Source organism: Stenella coeruleoalba (genome assembly GCF_951394435.1).
Source record: "Stenella coeruleoalba genome assembly, chromosome: 3".
Lineage (NCBI taxonomy): Eukaryota > Metazoa > Chordata > Mammalia > Artiodactyla > Delphinidae > Stenella > Stenella coeruleoalba.
Window position 1 is genome coordinate 166,268,143 of NC_137148.1, and position 16,033 is coordinate 166,284,175.

General features: G+C 59.8%; 1 protein-coding gene across 3 annotated transcripts; it reads left to right on the forward strand.

The window, feature by feature from the left end:
* The first annotated feature begins 439 nt into the window (after positions 1-439).
* On the forward strand, positions 440-15,975 carry ZNF653 (zinc finger protein 653). Of its 3 annotated transcripts, none has more exons than XM_079917797.1 (9): positions 440-748; positions 4,038-4,081; positions 5,908-6,123; positions 11,113-11,718; positions 11,858-12,035; positions 12,140-12,251; positions 13,385-13,499; positions 14,378-14,477; positions 14,749-15,975. In XM_079917797.1, the coding sequence occupies exons 1-9, from the start codon at positions 450-452 to the stop codon at positions 14,924-14,926; spliced, it is 1,848 nt and encodes a 615-aa protein (XP_079773923.1). In that variant the 5' UTR covers positions 440-449; the 3' UTR covers positions 14,927-15,975. The 3 variants fall into 3 exon arrangements, with proteins under 3 accessions (XP_079773923.1, XP_079773924.1, XP_079773925.1); XM_079917798.1 differs by having other exon boundaries at positions 14,361-14,477; positions 14,749-14,928; XM_079917799.1 differs by lacking the exons at positions 14,378-14,477; positions 14,749-15,975 and having other exon boundaries at positions 12,465-13,459.
* The last annotated feature ends 58 nt before the right edge of the window (positions 15,976-16,033 follow it).

Below are 16,033 nucleotides of genomic sequence, written 5' to 3' on the forward strand. Positions count from 1 at the left end.
CTTTAATGCCTGGTGTTACGTCTTTTCAAGTGATGGAAACATCATCCAGAACTGACCGGTCGAGCCGCTGGCCTTCCGTCCGCCTTTTCTGGACAGCTCCCACCCTTCCTTTGTCATCCCCACAATTCATTCAGGATAAAGGTGCGGAGGAAGAAGCCCCCATCACCCCAGGGTCTACGGGCTCTCCTGGCTCTTCCCAGATCAGCCTCAAACCTTCCGCTACCCCTTCCGTCTCTGCCTTGTCAGAAAGTTTAACAGAGAAGGGAGTAAAGGGAGAGTGGGTTGTTGCTGGCGCTTATTGCGCGCATGCGCAGCTTCCACTCTCGATCTTCTTTTGGCGCCGCGAGCCAGTGAGAGTCCATGAGAAATTTCTCGGCGGCGCGGAACATGCGCGCCACTTCCGGCCGGGCTCCTAACAACGGGGGAGGCTAGTAACCAGGGAGGGGGGGATGGCGGAGCGGGCGCCGGAGCCCGAGGCGGAGGCGGAGGCTGAGGCGGGCGCGGGCGGGGAGGTGGCCGCCGAGGAGGGCGCGGCGGGCCGCAAGGCGCGGGGCCGCCCGCGGCTCACGGAGTCGGACCGGGCCCGGCGGCGGCTCGAGTCCCGGAAGAAGTACGACGTGCGGCGCGTGTACCTGGGCGAGGCGCACGGGCCCTGGGTGGACCTGCGGCGCCGCAGCGGCTGGAGCGACGCCAAGCTCGCCGCCTACCTCATCTCGCTGGAGCGCGGCCAACGTAGCAGCCGCCACGGGTGAGGGGGCCCGGCCCAACGGAGGGAGGGAGCGAGGGAGGAGACGCCCCCATCCCCCGCTGAGCCTGGTCCCGCCCCCTCCGCCCTCAGGGCCCCGCCCCTGGCACCTGTGAACCCCGCCCAGCGCCCCGACTGCCGGCCTGGGTCTCTGACTGCTGGTCCTGGGACGCGCCTGGCTCGCGGCCCCGCCTTCCTTCGCTCCGACTGCCCAATCCTAGGATACGCCCAGCCTCTCGACCCGCCTCCTGGGCGCTTGGCCCTGCCCCCTAGAGCTCTGGCTGCCCAATCCTGGTACGGGCCCCACCTCCAAGCATTCTAACGGCCCAGTCCCTGGAAGGGCGGCCCCGCCTCCTGAGCCCTGAGGGGCCCGAGGTCCCTGCTGGTCCCCGGCATGTCACATGCCTCATTCCCTAAAACTCCCACAATGTAGCCTGGGGCTGTGACTGGACACCCCGGGCCACCCAGCCCTACCCCTCATGAGGTTCCGGTGACCCACCTGGGACTGCGTGTGGCCCCATTCCCACACTGGAATGGGGCCACTGGGGAGGCCCCACACTCCCAGAGCACCCCTCACAATCCAGATCTCACTCCCCTAAATCTCTTGGCTCTTGGGGAACACCTCTGCCCAGGGAGACTCAGGTGAAGAGGAAACCCCGAGTTAGCTGCTCAGGTGGAGGGCAGAGGCCTTTGCATAATCTGAATCTCGAGAATGAGCAGTAATGGAAGGAATATTTCTCTTCTTGCCTTATAGGTTGATGTGATGATTAAATGAGTTAAAATACAGCAGAGGGCCTCAAACGGTGCCAGGCACATAGTGAGCAGTCCGGATATTAGCTGTCATGATGATGTTTGTTTCCTGTCACAAACAGTGCTGCAACAAAACCCTTGTTCTGCCCTGGTTTTCACTTGTATACATTCACATGTTTCTCTCAGGGGAGATTCTGAGGGCCAAGAATCAACCAGAACCTGTTGAATTGTACCCACCCCCTCCCCAGGGTGGCAGGCTGGTTTATATGCCCAAGAGCAGGGCAGGAAATGCTGGGAGCTTATAAAACTTCAAGCCAGAGTCCCAGCTATTGGAGTTTCTGATTCAGTTAGTCTGGGTGGAGTTGCAGACCCTGTATTTTTTTCTGAAGAGCTTCCAGGGAGACTTGATGTACAGCTGGAGTTGAGAACCACTGACCAGAGGGAGCCCCTGGAGGTTCCGAAGCTGAAAGTGGTATTTACAGAAGCTTGTCTGGCTGAGCTGGAGGTGTGTGGGAGCTGTGCAGGACCGGGGCAGGGGCACTGAGACAACCCCAGGCAGTGTGTGGCAAAACCTGACCCCGGGGCACATGAGTAGTCAGGAAAATACACTAAGGGATATTTATTCCTTCAAACTGCATGGCAGTTCTGTGTGGGAGGCACTGTGGTTACCCCCACTTCACAGATGGGAAAACTGAGGCCCAGAGGGGACCAATCCTGCTTGAGGTCACATAGCCAGTCAGTAGCAGAGATAAGACTTGAACTTGGATCTGACTGACGCCAAGTCTGTCTCCACCACGATGTGGCATTCCCCGCACCCCAGCCGTGGCGAGGCTATGAATGGGTGGAGGTGGTCACGGGTGTTTGGATTTGGGTTTGGGTGAGGATCTAGGCAGCCAGCCTGGCCCCTTGGAGGGGAGGTGGAGCCTTGGGAGGCTCCCGGGATGGTACAAGGGGACATGGATTCCTGGGCAGAGGGCAGAGCCTGGGCAGGAGCCCCAAGGAGCTGTCCTGGGCTAGACATGGGGTGTTGGGGCTGAGGATTGCTATCAGGCTGGACAAGAGTCACTTAGGGTGGGCGGTGGAGCTGAGGAGAGACCCTGGACTGGTTGTCAGGACGTTGGTGGCAAGAGCGTGGCCCCAACCACAGCGAGGAGACCCGTGTTCCAGTGCCTGGCTCTGTGATAATACTGAGAATCATAATGGTCATCGTTACCATTTGCTGAGTGATTCTTAATTACCAGGCTCTTTACAATGCGTGACCCCACGCCAACCCCATGAGGAAGGTACTGTTTTGAGCCCACACTACACATGGGGAAACTGAGGCACAGGGAGGCAGGGTTACTCACCCAGGGTCACAGAGCCTGCTGCTGTGGTTTAGAAGAGGAAGAGCAGGGAAGCAGTCTGAGTCAGGTGGGCAGGTCCTGAAGCATGGTGGCAGGAAGGCAAAGGGAGGCCCTAGCAGGTCCAGGAGAGATGGCTCCAAAGCACCTGCCTGGAGCCTGTGCTGGGTCACAGCTGAGTGTGCCATGTAGGGTCAGGAACCTGCTTGGCAGATCTGGTGGCCATCCTGGTGTGGGAGGCCATGGGGGCCCCTGGCCTTAGGGTCTGGCCCTGCCCTGGGCTCCCCAAGGCCATGGCTCACTGGGACACACAGTCAGGGTATTGGGACCCAGGCAGAGCGAGGAAGGCCCTAGAGGTAGGCGGACATGATGGCGTGGCCTTTGGGCCTGAGCTGGCTGCAGGGTCAGGACCCTCATAGAGCAGGCAGTTAGGACCCAACCATCTCCCCAGGGCTCTGGGCCAGCCTCAGGACCAGGATCTGCAGGTCCTTGGAGGGGGTAGTCCAAAGTCAACTCCATGACTGTTCTACTGGGTAACAAATGACCACAGACTTAGTGGCTTTAAAACCCCACAGATTTATCATCTCACATTTCTGCAGGTCAGGAATCTGGCACATTTTAGCTGGCTCCTCAAGTCAGGGTCTCAGGAGGCTGAAATCAAGTTATCAGCACGCCACAACGTCACCTAGAAGCTCGCCCAGGGAAAGATCTGCTTCTAGACTTGTTCAGAGCATTGGCAGAATCCATTTCCTCCGGGCTATACGGCTGGGGTCCCTGCGGTCTTGTTGACCATCAGCTGGGACTGCTCTCAGCTCCACAAGGTCGTTCTCAGGTCCTGGTCCCTCACAGGCCCCCTCATGCTCTCAGCCCCCAGTCTCTGACTTCAGCAGGGCCCTTTTAAAGGCTCCCCTGATTAGGTCAGGCTCCCCGAATAAGCTCTCTCTTGATAATCCACTCCCCAGCCACGGGATCCTGGGCAGGCGGCTTTACCCTCAGGGCCTCAGTTTCCCACTCCGTGAGGTGGTTCATGACAGTAGACCCCTGCCAGGGCTGCTGTTGGTGCAGGAGAGCCCAAGTGAAGGGGCAGGGGAAGTAGACCTGGCCCAGGAAGCGGAAGCCCACATTCTACCCCAGCAGGATTGGCATGTCATCATCCATCAGGCCCCAAGCTCACTCCCCGCTGCCCCCTCTCTCTGTTACAGGAAGCCTTGGGAGCAAGTCCCCAAAAAGCCAAAGCGGAAGAAAAGTAAGTGGCGCTGCAACCAGGGTGGAGGTGGCGTTGGGAGTAAGTTGCTTTGTGGTTGGTTCCCTCCCTCCCTCAGGGACCGCTTGTGGAGGGTCCGCGTGTGCCAGGAGCCGTGCAGTCCGGGACAGACCCAGCCCTGCCCTCCCAGAGCCCGCAGTCTCATAGGAAAGACAGGGGACAGGCTGAGCAGGGCTGTGGTGGGGAAGTAGAGGCACGGGGGGGCCCAGAGGAGGGGTCTGACCCAGCCTGGGTCGGGGGTGGGGATGGGATAGGAAGGGTTGGAGGGGCCCCGAACCTGTGCTGTGCCCACCGGGGGTGCTCTCATCATCCCCATCTGACACAGAAAGGCTGAGTCACTGCCCCAGGCTGCACAGCCAGAAAGTGGCCGGGCCAAACTGCAAACCCAGGACCACGTGTCTCCCGAGGGGTCCCCTTTGCTCCTCTGCTCTCCTGCCCGGTGCGTGGGAGTCAGCCGGGGAAGAGCCAGGCAGAGCAGAGGGAGCAGCTTGTGCCCAGGCCTAAAGGGCGTGTGCTGTGCCAGGCTCAAGGGGAGCCGGGCGAGGGCAGTCGGAGCAGAGGCTGGAGTGCGTACTCCCACCCCCTGAGCACGGCCCCTGAGCCCTGGGCTGTGGGTCCCAGGCCATGTCCAGCAGGGTGAGGGCTGGTGGTCCAGGGACGGCCGTCTGATGGCAGTGAGCCCCTCTACTTATCACGGTGCTCAGAGGCAGAAGCCGAGCTAAGACTGAGACCCCCAGGCCGAGAGGTGTGTCCTTGGTCCCCCCGGCCCCGTCATCTCCCAGCCCGGAAGGTCAGGGGCACACCTTCAGAGCTGAGTGAAGGGCGAGGGGCAAGGCAGGTGTCTAGAGGAAGAGGGCACAGCCCTTGCAGAGGTCCTGAGGCAGGGCCATACTTGCCTAGTTTAGGAACAGGGAGGAGACCCTGAGGCTCGAGTGGAGTGATCCAGGACAGCAGCAGCAGGAGGTGACAGGGCAGAACACACAGGGCCTGGTGAACCTCAGGGAGGACTTTGGCTCTTACCCCCATTGAGGTGGGAGCCCTGGTGGATTTTTTCTTTTGGCTGCATTGGGTCTTCATTGCTGCGTGCGGGCTTTCTCTAGTTGCGGCGAGTGGGGGCTACTCTTCCTTGCGGTGCACGGGCTTCTCATTGCAGTATCTTCTCTTGTTGCAGAGCAACGGGCTCTAGGCGCACGGCTTCAGTAGTTGTGGTGCACAGGCTCAGTATTTGTGGCTCGTGGGCTTAGTTGCTCCACGGCACGTGGGATCTTCCCGGACCAGGGCTCGAACCCGTGTCCGCCGCATTGGCAGGCAGAGTCTTAACCACTGCGCCACCAGGGAAGTCTGCCCTGGTGGATTTTGAGTAGAGAAGGGATGTGGCCCTGACTCAAGTGTTCAGAGACGCCCTCTGTCAGCTGCCGGGGGCAAGGGTGAGAGCTGGGAGACTAGGGCCGAGGGACTGAGCTGGTGCAGGCGGGAGACGCTGAGTTGATGAGGACGATTATAACTGTAACTAACAGCTGACAGTCGTTGCGTGAGCACCTGCCATACACCAGGCTTTATTATGTATATGACTTGACTCAAACAATGAGGACATTCCCTGCCAGTCTCTGTTGTCTCCGGGGCAGGTCTCACATCTCTGAGCCTCAGTTTCCTCATCTGTAAACTGGGGACAGGCCTGGATAATACTCAGGAGGGTGTCTCAACCCCCAGAGCTATAAGACCCATGTGGTTCTGGGGGCCGTGCTGCCCAGAGAGGGTGGTAGGGGTGAGCCGTGCCCCTCATGCCTGCCCGTGCCCCACGTGCGCAGGGCGGCGACGCAACGTAAACTGCCTGAAGAACGTGGTGATCTGGTACGAGGACCACAAGCACCGCTGCCCCTACGAGCCACACCTCGCCGAGCTGGACCCCACCTTTGGCCTGTACACCACGGCTGTGTGGCAGTGCGAGGCTGGGCACCGCTACTTCCAAGACCTGCACTCGCCCCTGAAGCCGCTCAGCGACTCAGACCCTGAGAGTGACAAAGGTGGGTCTGCGAGGGGAGGGCTCATGGTGGCCTCCAGTGTTTGGGTCTCTACAGCCCCTCATGGGCCCTGCCAGCCTCAGGCCAGCGTCGCAGACCTCACAGCAGCTGACATGGCCCTGGCTCTGGATGGCCTTGCAGTCTTTGAGCCCTTGCAGAGCCCAAGAGCTGGTCCCCATTTTGCGGAGGGACAGCCAAGGTGCGGCGCAGTTTGCTCATCTGGGCCTGAGGTCAGTCACAGGCAGGGCTGAGGTCCAGGAACCTGGCTCAGCGGCTGGAGGGACAGGCAGGTGCTGGGCCTCTCCTGGCCTCTTTGTTCTCCTTTACATCCTCCGGCTCTCTCTCAGGCTCTGCACTGTCTCTCGCAGCCTCACCGTATTTCCCGCCCTCCAGCCTGTTCTCCTCCTTACACCCCGTTCTCTGCTCTTGAGCTTTCTCTTGTTCCTGATCCTCCCCTTTCACCTTTCTGTGTTTCATCCTCTCTCTCTCTCTCTCTCTCTCTCTCTCTCTCTCGCATCTCCTTTCGTTTTCTCTCTTCTTCCCACTGTCTCTCCTCCATCTCACTCTCTCACTCCCATTTTCATCCCTTTCTCTCTCCTCCACACCACGGCCCCACCGTCCCCATCTCTCACTGCCCAGCCCCTCCCCTGCCATCCCACATTGGTCACACACACATGTGAGCTGGAGTCCTTCTCAGGACTGGGAGGGACTCATTTATGAAGGTCCAATTGGCCCTGGTAGGGGAGCAGAGGAGATGCCATGGGTGGTGAGGGGCTGCCCGCCTGCCTCGGGGGCTTGGCATCAGGGGGAGCATGGGGCCCTCTGCCAGGCACCCTGCCGGAGCTGAGGGTGGGGTCAGTTACCAGGGCTGAGCCCGCGCTGGCAGGCATCTCTGAGCAGGTGGCATCCCAGCTGGCCGAGGGGAAGCCGTGGGCGAGAGGTGTTCCAGGTGGGCACCCCAGCCAACGGCTGTCCCGTTGTGTGTCAGCCAGGCTCCCAGTGTGCAGCCAGCCCCTCAGCCGTCTTGTCCTCCCGACTCCAGGCCCTGCCCCAAACCACCCTGAATCCTCCGCAGCCTAATGACAGCCCTGTCATTAGCAGTCGAGGAAACCGAGGCCCTGGGAGTAATGTGACTGGCCCATCTGGCACTGGGTCTGGCTGGGATGGGGGTGGCACCCAGAGGAGTCCCCTGACAGCCCAACCCAACTCTGATACCAGTGCCCTCTGGATCTGGGCTCTCAGGAATGAATGCTGGAATCGATTAGCCAGATCTTCTGTGAGGGAGTGGCTGTGTCCCTGTCCCAGCCTGGTCCCTCCGCAGCACCCTTATCAGTTCTCTGCCGAGGGCGGCCCTGCCACCTCGCACTCAGTAAGAAGACCTCGCAGCAGGACTGTGGGAGGCCGGTGGGTGCCCTGCCAATTCTGTCATTAATGTCGTTATCAACTGGCAAGAAGTCCAGCGTCGGCTTAACAGCCGGACATTGTAATTGGGGATCCAGGCACAGGCCCTGGCCGTGCCCCCAACTCACTAGGCAACTGCCCCTCCTTCATAGCGGAGCCACGGGGCTCAATCCACCCTGCAGATTACAGGGTGTTAGAAGGAGGGGCGATCGCCCTACCCTGCCCCTGCTGCTGCCCCAGGGCTGAGTCAGGGATGGGGTGTTAGGATAATAACGATAATGGGAAACACTGATAGGGTGCTTACTGTAAGTTCTGCTGTCCTATTTACTCATTAAATACCCCAAACAGCCCCTGAGTAGGTACCAAGTTATCCCCAGGCCCAGAGAGGTTATAAGGCACCCCCCCTTCACACAGCTGGAGGAGTGGGCACCAGGATCCCGCCCCGGCAGTCAGCCTGCACTCTCCATGTGACCCTCTGGGAGTGTAGAACACGTAGTACCCAGACAGCACACCCAAACTGTGTCACGAGTGTGTGTAACTTAAGGGGCAGGCATTCATTTTTCCTGTCCCCAGTTTCTCCCTGCTTGCAGACATTAGCACCAAACACCTGGGTAAGATGCCAGCCCTCTTGGCCTTCATCACAGCCTTGGTCATGGGTTCATTCATTTTTATAAACGTGCACTCAATGTGTACCAAGCAGCACTGTGTACCTGGGCACTGGGGCCTGTGCACAGGGACCCCCATCCTTGTGGAGTTTACGGTATAAAGGGGAAGCAGACAGTAAACAAGATAAACAAGTAAAATCTAGAGTGCAGTGGAAGGCGGTAAGTATTGGGGGGAAAATAAAGGAGAGAAAAGGGTGCTATTTGAGACCAAGTGGTCAGAGGCCTCCCTGAAAAAATACCATTTGAGGAAGGGTCTGATGGAGGTGAAGGAGGGAGCCCACGCAGGTGTCTGAGAAAAGAGGGTTCAGGCAGAGAGAGTGGCGAGTGCAGAGGCCCTGAGGCAGAAACCTGCCCAGTGTCCCTGGGCACAGAAGGGAGGTCAGTGGGGCTGGAGAGGAGGTGACAGGGGCACATGTTCAGGCTGTGTGGCCATGGTGAGGGCTTTGGCTGCTATGCCAAGTGAGTTGGGAAGGGCGTTAACTGAGGTAAGACCAGCTGCCGAGATAGACGCACCCCAGCTCCTGTGACCCGACACAGCTCACTTCCCCCCGCATTCCGGTGAGACTCAGCTGTATTGCACACCTAATGGCAAAGGATGCTGGGACATGTAGTCCACCAGGTGTCAGGAGGAAGAGACGGGTTTGGTGAGCAGCTGGCCTATCTCTTCCACAGGAAGTGATGAGCAGATTCTCAGTCAAAGAGGGACGTGACCTGAGCAGGTGTTCACAGGCTCCCCCTGGCCAGTGAGGGGAGGACAGACTTGGGGGTGGGCAAGGATGGGAGCGGGGGCACCCAGAAGAAGGAACTGCATGGTCCTGGCAGAGGGCTGGCGGGGCCGTGACCAGGGTGTGCGGGGGAGGTAGGAGAAGCCGTCAGCCTGGGGATGTATTTTGGAAGCAGCGCCAACAGGTTTTGCTGACAGATTGGAAGTGGGTGTGAGAGAAAGGGAGAAGTCAAGGAGAGCCCCAGGACTTTGGCCTGAGCAACTGGAAGGGCAGAGCTGCCGCCCGCTGAGACGGGGGTGTCTGTGAGCCATGCAGCCTTTCTCTGAGGGAAGATTCGGAGCCTAGAGTCTGAGATGCCTGTAAGACCCCTCAGAGGGAGCAGTGGGGCGTGATGGACTGCAGCTCCGCGGGAGGTCCAGGCGAGAACTGTCCACTGGAGACACTGGGGTATGGGTGGTGACGGTATAATAAAAATAGATGCAGGCAGACCTAGGCGATATTGCAGGTTTGATTCCAGACCACCACAATAAAGTGAATATCGAAATAAAAGGAGTCTCACGAACTTTTTGGTTTCCCAGTGCATATAAAAGTTATGTTTACACTATACTGTGGTCTATTAAGTGTGCAATAGCATTGTGGGGAAAAAAAAGGTACATTCCTTAATTTAAAAATACTTTGTTGCTGGGGACTTCCCTGGCTGTCCAGTGGTTAGGACTCTGCATTCCCACTGCAGGGGGCACGGGTTCAATCCCTGGTCAGGGAACTAAGATCCTGCCTGCTGAGTATGCTGCTCGGCCAATGATAGATAGATAGATAGATAGATAGATAGATAGATAGATAGATAATAAAATTTTTAAAAATACTTTATTGCTAAAAAAATTCCACCATCATCTGAGCCTTCAGTGAGTGGCAATCCTTTTGCAATAGTAACATCAAAGATCATTGATCACAGGTCACCATAACAAATATAATAATAATGAAAAAGTTTCAACGGTTACCAAAACGTGACCCAGAGTGATCAAATGCTGTTGGAAGAATGGCGCCAATAGACTTGCCCGAGGCAGGGTTGCCACAGACCTTCAGTTTGTAAACAGTGTTTGTAATGAGCCCCTTTCGCAAGAGGCCCCTTGGGAACACACCTGAGTCTAATGAAGTGACTCAGGGAGGGGCCCCTAGATAGCTTTACGATGGGGGCTGGTCCCCAGAAAGGCCAAACCCAGGGTTAGAGGGTGGCAGCTCTCAGCCCCACCCCCAGCCCCCAGGAGCAGATGGGGGCTAGAAACTGGGTTATAAAAACTCTTTTATTTATTTTTTATTTTTATTTTTTTGGCCACGCCGTGTGGCATGCAGGATCTTAGTTCCCCGACCAGGGATCGAACCCGTGCCCCCTGTTTTGGGAGCATGGAGTCTTAACCACTGGACCGCCAGGGAAGTCCCTATAAAAACTCTTAAACAGTGATCCGAGAGCTTCCAGGTCGGTGGACACGTTGAGGCGCTGGGAGATTTACGTGTCTGTAGAGAGCATGGCAGCTCCGTGGCAACCCCCAACCTCCCCCCGCCCCCCTACCGATTACCTTCCCTTGTATATCTGTTCATCCGGCCATTGCTGAGTTGTATCCTTTATAATAAAACTGTGATCAGAAGTAGAGCACTTTCTTGAGTTCTGTGAGTTGTTCTAGCAAATTACCAAAGCTGAGGAGGGCGCTGTGGGAACCTCTGCTTTATAGCCGGAAGTATGGGTGACCCGGGACTTGTGACTGAAATCTGAAGTGGGGGCAGCCTTGTGGGACTGAGCTCTTTAACCCTCAGGGTCTGACACTGTCTCCAGACAGATAGTGTCAGAACTGAATCGAATTGTTGGACACCCAGCTGGTGTCAAGGATGAGGGTGGTATGAGCCTGGTGGATACCCTGGGATGAGTGGAGCGCTGAGGAGAGGCCCCAGTGAGAGCCTCCCAGGCCCATAAGAACAGAAGAGGCTGAGCAGGGGCCACCAGGGAGGAGCCAGGAACCTGAGTGTGGGTCTGGAGGCTGAGTCAGGAGAGCATCTCAAGGAGTAGGGCCGGCTGTGGAGGATATGGACCGAGCTGACCGCTCTTATGGGGGTAGGGGAGTCACAGTGCTCAGCCCCCGGGGAGCCTTCAAGCAATACCAGCTGCTGCCGCCACTGTCGTAACTGTCCCCTCTCCTCTGTCACCACAGTGGGCAATGGCCTGGTGGCCGGCAGCTCTGACTCGTCCAGCTCCAGCTCCGGCTCCGAGGAGCCCCCTGAGGGCCAGCAGGCCAAGGCGACAGTGGCGATGGCGGCAGTTACCCCCACCAGCCCAGCGGGCAGCAGCGGGCTCATCACACAGGAGGGCATGCACATCCCCTTCGATGTCCACCACGTGGAGAGCCTGGCTGAGCAGGGCACCCCACTGTGCCCCAACCCGGCCAGCAGCGGGCCCGAAGCCCTGGAGACAGTGGTGTGCGTGCCGGTGCCCGTGCAAGTGGGCCCGGGCCCTAGCACCCTCTTTGAGAACATGCCCCAGGAGGCACTGGGTGAGGTGGTGGCCAGCTGTCCCATGCCAGGCATGGTGCCCGGTTCACAGGTGATCATCATTGCCGGCCCTGGCTACGATGCCCTCACAGCCGAGGGCATCCACCTCAACGTGGCAGCAGGCAACGGTGCCCCCGGAGGGGGCCTGGGTGATGAGGTGCCCTGCGCAATGATGGAGGGTGTGGCCGCCTACACCCAGACAGAGCCAGAGGGCAGCCAGCCCAGCACCGTGGAACCTGACGCCATGACAGGCATTGAGACCAAGAAAGGTCTGGGGGGCCGTGCCAGTCTGGGAGGTTGGGGGGGCCATGATGGGACCTGGGAAGGGGAGGGCGAGTAATGGCCCCAGAGGAAGCTCCTCAGCAGCCTTAGTCCCCACGGACACTCACCCTGTGTCCACCCCCGTAGAGAAGGAGGACCTGCACGTGCTCAAGAAGGAAAAGGAGGAGCCGGTGGCCCCAGAACTGGCAGAGCTGGCTGCGACGGTGCCTGAGAGCGCAGAGCCCGAGGCAGAGGCGGACGGGGAGGAGCTGGACGGCAGCGACATGTCAGCCATCATCTATGAGATCCCCAAGGAGCCCGAGAAGTGGGTGCTGGGGCAGGCGGGGGAGAGGAGGGACGAGGAGCGGCCCTCGGGCCCGCAGCCCTCCTGGTGTCAGAGCCCCGACGCCATGGGCCCTTCCCCTCCAGGAGGCGGCGAAGCAAGCGATCGCGGGTGATGGACGCCGATGGCCTGCTTGAGATGTTCCACTGCCCTTACGAGGGCTGCAGCCAGGTCTACGTGGCCCTCAGCAGCTTCCAGGTGAGGCCGCCATCCAAGTGGGCTGGGTGGGACTGCTTCTGTGTCGGGCTGCCTGCGCGCTGGGTCTGGGCAGTGCGGCTCGTGGAGGGCCCCACCCGGCCCCTCCAGGTGCCACTGGCCTGCCTGCCGTGCACCCACCCAGCCCCAGGTGATCTCAGCCTCAGCCACAGAGAGGCAGCCGTCACCTCTGTGCCCTCCCCTCCTGCTCTCCAGCCCCAGCCATCCTGCCTCCTCAACCAGCCACAGCCTCTCTCTGCACACCCCGGGGGCCTGCCTGGTCCTGGTGGCTCCCCACAGACTACCCCTCTTCCAGCCGCCTGAACTCTTCCTGCCTTTGCCCAGGCCACCCTGTCAGCTCACGATGCTTCCTCTCCAAGCTCAACTGAGGACGCCCCTCCGCCAGGAAGCCCACCCTAGTCCCCCCAGCCCCGGGTCACTGCACTACCAGGACATACCTGCTGTTTGCCCTCTGAGGTCTGGACAGGGTGCCCTGAGAGCAGAGACAGGATCCCGTCACATGCCCACTCCTGGCGCAGGATGTGGCACCAGGAGAACTTTGGATTTGCCAAGTCATGTTTTCATTAAGCACGTGTTGAGCACCTACCGGGTGCCAGGCCTGATGCTGGGCGCTGGAGCAGTTGTGCTAGTGAGTTAAAGAATGAAAGAACAAAAGAATGAATGACTTGGGGGCTGCCTGCTCCAGGCGCTAGGGGCAGCTTAGCACTATGCAAAGTGCCGCTGTGGGGCTGACAGCCCTGGACTCCGGTCCTAGCCCTGCCACTGCCCACCTGTGAGACACGGGCCAAACCACTAAGCCTCCAGAGCCTTAGTTTCCCCATCCACAAACTGGGCTCATGGCTGATCCCCTTCCCATGGTTCTGACAAGGCTGACTGATGCCCCAGCCCAGAGCCTGGCTGGAGTAGGTGCTCAGTAAGCTGCTCTTTGATCCCAGTTGTGCCCCTGGCCCCCGGCTCGGATCTGGGAGTCCCTGCTCAAGGGCAAGGGCACCCCTCTTCCTCTTCCTCTTCCAGGGAGGCCAGCCCTAGCTGGCCCTCATCTGTCCCCACCCTGGAGAGCTCCAGAGGCGGGCCCATGGCACCCGCAGCCCCACTCCTGCCCCTCTTGCCCCCAGAACCACGTCAACCTTGTGCATCGGAAAGGGAAGACCAAGGTGTGCCCTCACCCCGGCTGCGGCAAGAAGTTCTATTTATCCAACCACCTTCGGCGGCACATGATCATCCACTCAGGTCAGGCCGGGGAGGGGCTGGCAGCTTGAGCCAAAGGCACGGGGGCCTGGGCCTGGGAGCTGGGGCCGGGGCTGGGGCAGGCAGGCTGAAACCCAGACACGGACTGCCCCTCTCTGAGCCTCCTCTGTGTCCACCACAAGGGCTGGTGTGAGACGGTGGAAGTAAAGTGCTTGACTTAGGGCCCGCTGGGCACCTCCCAAGTAGTCAGTAAGCTGTCACTACACGGGTCACAGGGACATCTGCTATTCTAAGGCATGTGGAGCTGGGCAGGGGTTGGCTATCTCTTCCCCAACTTGGCCCTTGGCCTCCCCACTTCCATGAGCAATTCTCACGTGGGACTCAGTTCCAGGACTGAGGGGGGACAGTGAACCACCCCAGGTGGGCAGGGTGGGGAAGTGAACTTGGGCCAGGATTTCTGTTCCGTCTGCTCCAGGCGCCTCCTTAACCCAGGACACGGGGTGCGGGCCTCATGGGGAGCACTGGTGCCTATACCCAGCAGGAGGGCACGGCTTCAGGTTTTTCGAGAGGCTGGAACTTTGGATGTTTATGTGAGATCGCCCCAATATGTGAAACATTAGAGTCAAATTGAGCCCCACTTTAACTTGGCAGTTTGCACCCTGTGTACCTCAGGAATCCGAGTACGCATTCCTGCTCTGCCCAGTCGCGTTCCTGGGCAGCCTGCGAGCCTCGTGCGGGGCCGTAGCTGTCCTTTGTTCTAGCTGCCTTAGCTATTATAGTCGGTATTCGTGCCCAGAGGATGTGGGCTTTCGTCTGCCTGCGCCCAGAGGCCTTGCGCACTACTGGGTCTCGGCAATGCCGCAGTGACCCCACAAACCCCTCTCTCGACGGCGGCCTGCTCAGCCCCGCGTCTCCCCCAGGTGTCCGTGAATTCACCTGTGAAACCTGCGGCAAGTCCTTTAAGAGGAAAAACCACCTGGAGGTGCACCGGCGCACGCACACAGGCGAGACGCCTCTGCAGTGAGTGACGGGCTTCCCGCGAGGGGCTGGGAGGGCATCCGGGCCTGGACTCTCACAGGGCAGCTCCCAAGGGCGGGCGACGTCCCCAGTGTTGCATCTGTGGGGTTTTCAGAGTGCTCCCACCCCAGATGGTGCCCCGCCCCTTCCAGTGGTCTGCCCAGCCTTAGTGGTTGTGTCCCGCCCCCGAGGCGGCCCCTCCCCGGTGCTGCTCCCTTTTGCCCCGCCCTCTCTGACCCCGCACCCCTGGTGCCTCCCGCGTGCTCCCCTGCAGGTGCGAGATCTGTGGCTACCAGTGCCGACAGCGTGCGTCGCTCAACTGGCACATGAAGAAGCACACGGCCGAGGTGCAGTACAACTTCACGTGCGAGCGCTGCGGGAAGCGCTTCGAGAAGCTGGACAGCGTCAAGTTCCACACGCTCAAAAGCCACCCGGACCACAAGCCCGCCTGATCCACCCAACCACTAAACGCCCCTATTTATTCATCCCATCGGACACCATGCCCGAGTCTGCCGGGGCCGGGACAGCCGCGGCCAGCCGCCAGGACCTCGGGCCAGAAGGAGGCGCCTCTGCCCCGCTCCAGGGCTGGGCCCTCAGGGCAGGTCCCCCCGACCCCGCCCGAGTTTTGGAGCTGGCACCTGGGGCTGCACTGCTGGGACTGTGTCAAGAGAGCAGAACGAGATTAAAGAGCGAGAAAGGAGCTGCTCTTCCCCTAGGCCTGGATGATTGGGGGAAGGTGGGCCCCTCTCTGTCTCCAACCTGGTTCCTTCCCGAGCAAGACGGGGGCAGGGGCAGATGCCCCTACACACCAGACAGCGCTCCTGCCCTTTCCTGTCAACCTCCGCTCTGCCTCGGCTACCTGGGCCTGGCAACCCTAAACACCCCCTCCTTTGACAGGGTCAGGTGTGGAAGGTTGGGGGCCCTGGAGGCTACTGAACATGTCCCAGGTCTCAGGATCCTGACTCCCTCTCCTAGTCCCTCATAGAACACTCATTCCTGGTTCTCAGAGAGCTCAGGGAGCAGTTGGGGAGATGTCCAGTAAACCTCTCAGTAAAACATCTACAGCTGTGACAAGCGCCGTGCAGAAAATAGAGTGATACGCTAGTTCCTGGGAGTGCTGTTCAGGTTGGTGGTCAGGGAGGGCCTCTCTGGGGAGGCCTTTGAGCATAGACCAGAATGACAAAGAGGTTCCATCCCTGAAGAAAGACGGGGGAGGCAAATCCCAGGTCGAAGGAACAGCCAGTGCCAAAGCCCCGAGGTGGAACGGGCTCGGCGTGTTCCTGGAACAAGAAGAAAGCCGGAGGAGGGGATTTGGCAGCGGCGGGGCGACTGCACTGGCCCCATTTCCCGGAGGATGATGCTGAGGCCGCCTCCTCCTCCTCCTTATGCGGGCCTTCTGGGAGAGGGACGGGGAGCGATTCCAGGCCACGCGGCCGCCAGATGGCGCGCAAACCTCGTGGGCCCTGGTGGCCGCAGCCACGTGACTCCGGGGACCGCAGCCGCGAGCCAGGGCACGTGCCCGGGGAAGCTCTATGGCGCCACGCGCAGAATGGCCCCGC